This window comes from Pinus tabuliformis, chromosome 1_2 (assembly GCF_031772625.1).
Source record: "Pinus tabuliformis cultivar Carrire ecotype Pingquan chromosome 1_2, CPIR1, whole genome shotgun sequence".
In the NCBI taxonomy this organism is placed as follows: domain Eukaryota; kingdom Viridiplantae; phylum Streptophyta; class Pinopsida; order Pinales; family Pinaceae; genus Pinus; species Pinus tabuliformis.
The window spans coordinates 1,277,797,680-1,277,801,918 of NC_142298.1; the positions used below are offsets into that span (position 1 = coordinate 1,277,797,680).

The following is a 4,239-nucleotide window of genomic DNA, read 5'->3' on the forward strand; positions in this document are numbered from 1 at the left end:
CCCGGTGCACCCTCGAAAGGCTGCAGCCATCAAGGCCGAAGTTGAAAAGCTTTTTCGAGCTGGTTTCATTTATGCCATTCCCCTCATGGAATGGGTATCTAATATAGTTCCTGTCAATAAAAAACAGGGCACTATTCGGGTTTGTGTTGACTATCGCGATATCAATCGCGCCTGTCCAAAAGATAACTTTCCTACGCCTTTTATTGATCAGCTTATCGATGATTGCGCAGGAAGCGAAATTTATTCGTTCATGGACGGCTTTTCTGGTTACAACCAGATCAACATAGCCCCCGCAGACCAGCACAAGACTGCTTTCATTTGTCCTTGGGGCACCTTCGCTTACAAGAAGCTACCTTTCGGTCTTAAAAATGCCGGCGCCACTTTCCAGCGTGCGATGTCGTATGCTTTTCATGATATCCGAAACATCGTACAGCCTTACCTGGATGACCTACCCGCTCATTCAGCTAAACGTCAAGACCATCCATCTCATTTACGCGAAATTTTCCTTCGCTGTCGACACTACCGTATTCGACTCAATCCGCATAAGTGTGTCTTCTGCGTGGAATCTGGCCGACTACTCGGGTTTATCGTCTCCCGAGAGGGCATCCGTTTGGATCCCCTTAAAGTCGAGGCCATTGTGAATCTTCCTCCCCCTGCCACTCTACAGCAATTACAAAGCTTGCAGGGAAAAGCCAATTTTCTCAGACGATTCATCCCAAATTATGCCGAGGTGGCCAAGGGTTTCACGCGATTACTAAAGCGAGACACGCCCTTTCATTGGGACGCTATCGCTCAGCAATCTTTTGAGTGTCTTAAAGACCTTCTGGTCTCAACTCCGCTCCTAAGACCTCCAAATTACCACCGTGACTACACCCTTTATCTGGCCGCTGCCGATACCACCATCGGCATGGTTTTAGTGCAAGACGATGACGATGGCTCGGAGCACGTTGTATACTATCTTAGTCGCAACCTCCTTGATACGGAGACTCGCTATGCATATGTCGAAAAGTTGGCATTGGCCGCTGTATGTGCCGTCCAACGTTTCCGTCATTACATCCTGTTGCGCACAACGACCGTGATCTCTGACTGCAACCCCATGACCTATATTTTATCACGTCAGTTGCTGGGGGGCAAATACTCGAAGTGGATCGTAATCCTCCAAGAGTTCGACTTGGAATTTACTGCCGCCAAGTCTAAGAAATCACTGGTCTTTGCTGAACTGCTCTGTTCCTTACCATCTCAATCTGCACCATCTCATTCAGAGGAGCAAATTCCGGATGAAACGCTCTTTCTCATCAGCACTCTCGACCCATGGTACGGGGACATCATTGTATATTTACAAACGTCTTCGTTTCGTCCCAATACATCAAAGGAAGCCCGACGACGGATACGTCATCAGGCTCAACCGTATCGCATTTTAGGCGACACCCTGTACCGCCTCGGCGTCGATTCTATTCTTCGCCGATGCTTAACTCTCGAGGAAGCTGAGCGAGTCATGAATGACTGCCACTCCGGCGCTTGTGGCGGCCACATGTCCGGATACGCTACCGCTCAAAAGATCCTCCGCGCTGGTTATTTCTGGCCTTCTATATTCAAGGATTGCATCCTTGCTGTACGCGCATGCCATGAATGCCAAGTTTACCACCGGAAGATGCGTGCACCTGTTGCACCACTGCACCCTGTTGTAACCGTAGGTCCATTTGCCAAATGGGGCATCGATTATACGTCCTGTCACCCTCGTTCGGCCGGGGGGCATGGGTACATTATCGTTGCCGTGGATTATTTCACCAAGTGGGCCGAAGCGATGCCTACATTAAACGAAGACGGTCACACAGCGGCGCAGTTTTTATTCAATCATATCATCACTCGCTTCGGAGTCCCTCAGGCTATTGTTACAGATCATGGAAAGCATTTCCGAAATCATATGATGACAGAGTTAACGAGCCAGTTAGGCTTGCGTCAAGATAGTTCATCACCGTACTATCCTCAATCTAACGGTCAAGTTGAAGCTGTGAACAAAGTTTTGATCACCATGCTTCAACGCACCGTCAATACACACAAGTCGAACTGGCATCTAATGCTTTTCCCAGCCTTGTGGGCCTACCGGACTTCTGTGAAGGATGCCACCGGTTTCACCCCGTTTCAACTGGTCTATGGACTGGAGGCTACCCTTCCCGTCGAATGTGAAATTCCTTCATTAAAATTAGCTGTCGAGTTGCTTCCCAACACCACTCCGGTGGAGGAACGGCTTCTTTACCTAGAACGGTTAGACGAGACTCGTCGTTTGGCCTCTCTGGCTATCGAAGCGCAGAAGAAGAGAGTCAAAGCTCACTTCGATCAGAATATTCATCCTCGTTCCTTTGTTGAAGGAGATTTAGTACTGCTCTACGATCAAGCTAAGGATAAGCTGGGGGCAGGAAAACTCGAATCCATGTGGTTAGGTCCCTACATCGTGAAACGTGTTTTACAAAAGGGCGCATATGAGTTGATTGATTATGAAGGAAATCCTCTTGACAAGCCCCGAAATGGGCTATATCTGAAGAAGTACTATGCATAGCTGCTCACAGTCACTTTGTATATACGTGTGTTTTTGAGTTTTTACTGCATGAGTTTCTTTTGCTTTGGTGTGAAGGCGTGTTTTTGCCCCTTATTATGCTTTCTCTTTCCTGCGCAGATGTCTCGTACTCCTTATGTTGGTTTCGCTGATGGTGCCTGCCGTAGTACTTGTAATTTGTCTTCGGCAGCGTGGGTGATCTACGATCCTCACGGGGAGTTGATAAACCTGCAGGGTGTGTGCCTAGGTCGTACCACTAACAACGTTGCCGAGTACAGTGCTGTAATAGAATTACTTGCCGAAGCAGTTGACCTCGGCATCCGAGAGCTAGTGGTGAACCTGGACTCCCAGCTGGTTGTCCATCAACTAAACAGGCGATATTCCGTCAGAGACCAGTGCATACTAAGGTTATACCTACGTGTGAGATTGTTAGAACGGAATTTCGATTACATTACTTATCAGCATATTCCGAGACGATTAAATACGTTGACTGATGCATTGGCAAATCGTGTATTAGATAGACATTTGCGAAACAGATAAACATCATACAAGGAAGGAAAGAACAGCATAGTAAGACCATAAGCATATGTAAATAAATCATTCCAAGCATAGTTTGCACGTGTGTTTTTAAGCTTGCATTAAACATATAAAATCCATGAGTCGAGTGTCGTGCAAATTCATACATAAGATCACAAATTGTACTGAACAAACGCATAACACAAGATAACACATCATCACATGTAACAACGACTCATCCAAAAACCGGTATGTATATATATATATATCGTGTGGCGCACTGAGGCGCTCAAAAATAGAAGTACGTGTCCCAAAATCTCAATACATCTGAGTCATAATGTCTCAAAATAAACAGTGGAAATAAAACCTAGGTGACTAATCGGCTGGATGGTGCTCTCTGTAGTACACAGCCGCTCGTGCCACCCGCCTCAGAAGGCGGTGCACTCTGGGTTCCACACCCACTGTGTGGATCTGATGCTCCACAGGAACCTCCTCAACCCCCTGGAAGTCCGGCACCCCCTCCAGCAACCCCTCAAGGTTGCGAGCCACAATCTCTGGTGTGTTGGCCCCTGGAGGGGCTAAGGCCAAAGCTCCGGCTCCCGGGCCCTCTCTCCGTGCCGTGGCAGCCAGGCCAATCGGTCTAGTAGGCCCCACATCTGCATGACAAGACATTTATTAGGACATGTACATAAAAAAAAAAAAAAAAAATACAAAACTCAAAAGACAAAAAGTGTCATACCTGCATCATCCCACTGTTCACCCGGAGGCAGCACCAAGTCAGGATCATTGCGGAAATCCATCCCCGCATATGGCCAATCCTGTACGAAGATCTCCTGTTGGTCCAACCAGTCTCTGAAATATACTCCCCAGCTATGTGGTCGGCCGCCACCCCCACGTGGCATAATCTGAGCCCATCGTGAGGCCCTCGTCTCTCGAGGATCTCTGGGGGCATCCACAGCCATAGACTGCAGTCGCATGGCTGGTACTCGCTCCAGGATGAGCGGGACCAGGATCGATCCATACCCGAACTGCTTCGTCTCTCCGCGACGGCAGTTGCTCAATTGCCTCTTCATGTTGTTGCACACTGCAGTGCACCAGTCAAACACGGTAGGCTCGAGGCACTCGAGGGCTAGTAGGAGATGGGTCTTGGATGCCTCGTGGTTCGCCAT

General features: G+C 48.3%; 1 protein-coding gene across 1 annotated transcript; it reads right to left on the bottom strand.

The window, feature by feature from the left end:
* Positions 1–3,385: 3,385 nt before the first annotated feature.
* On the bottom strand, positions 3,386–3,899 carry LOC149210893 (uncharacterized). Its single transcript, XM_089394495.1, has 2 exons — positions 3,810–3,899; positions 3,386–3,726 (listed from the first exon to the last, which is right to left on the bottom strand). The coding sequence occupies exons 1-2, from the start codon at positions 3,868–3,870 to the stop codon at positions 3,446–3,448; spliced, it is 342 nt and encodes a 113-aa protein (XP_089250621.1). The 5' UTR covers positions 3,871–3,899; the 3' UTR covers positions 3,386–3,445.
* Positions 3,900–4,239: the final 340 nt, after the last annotated feature.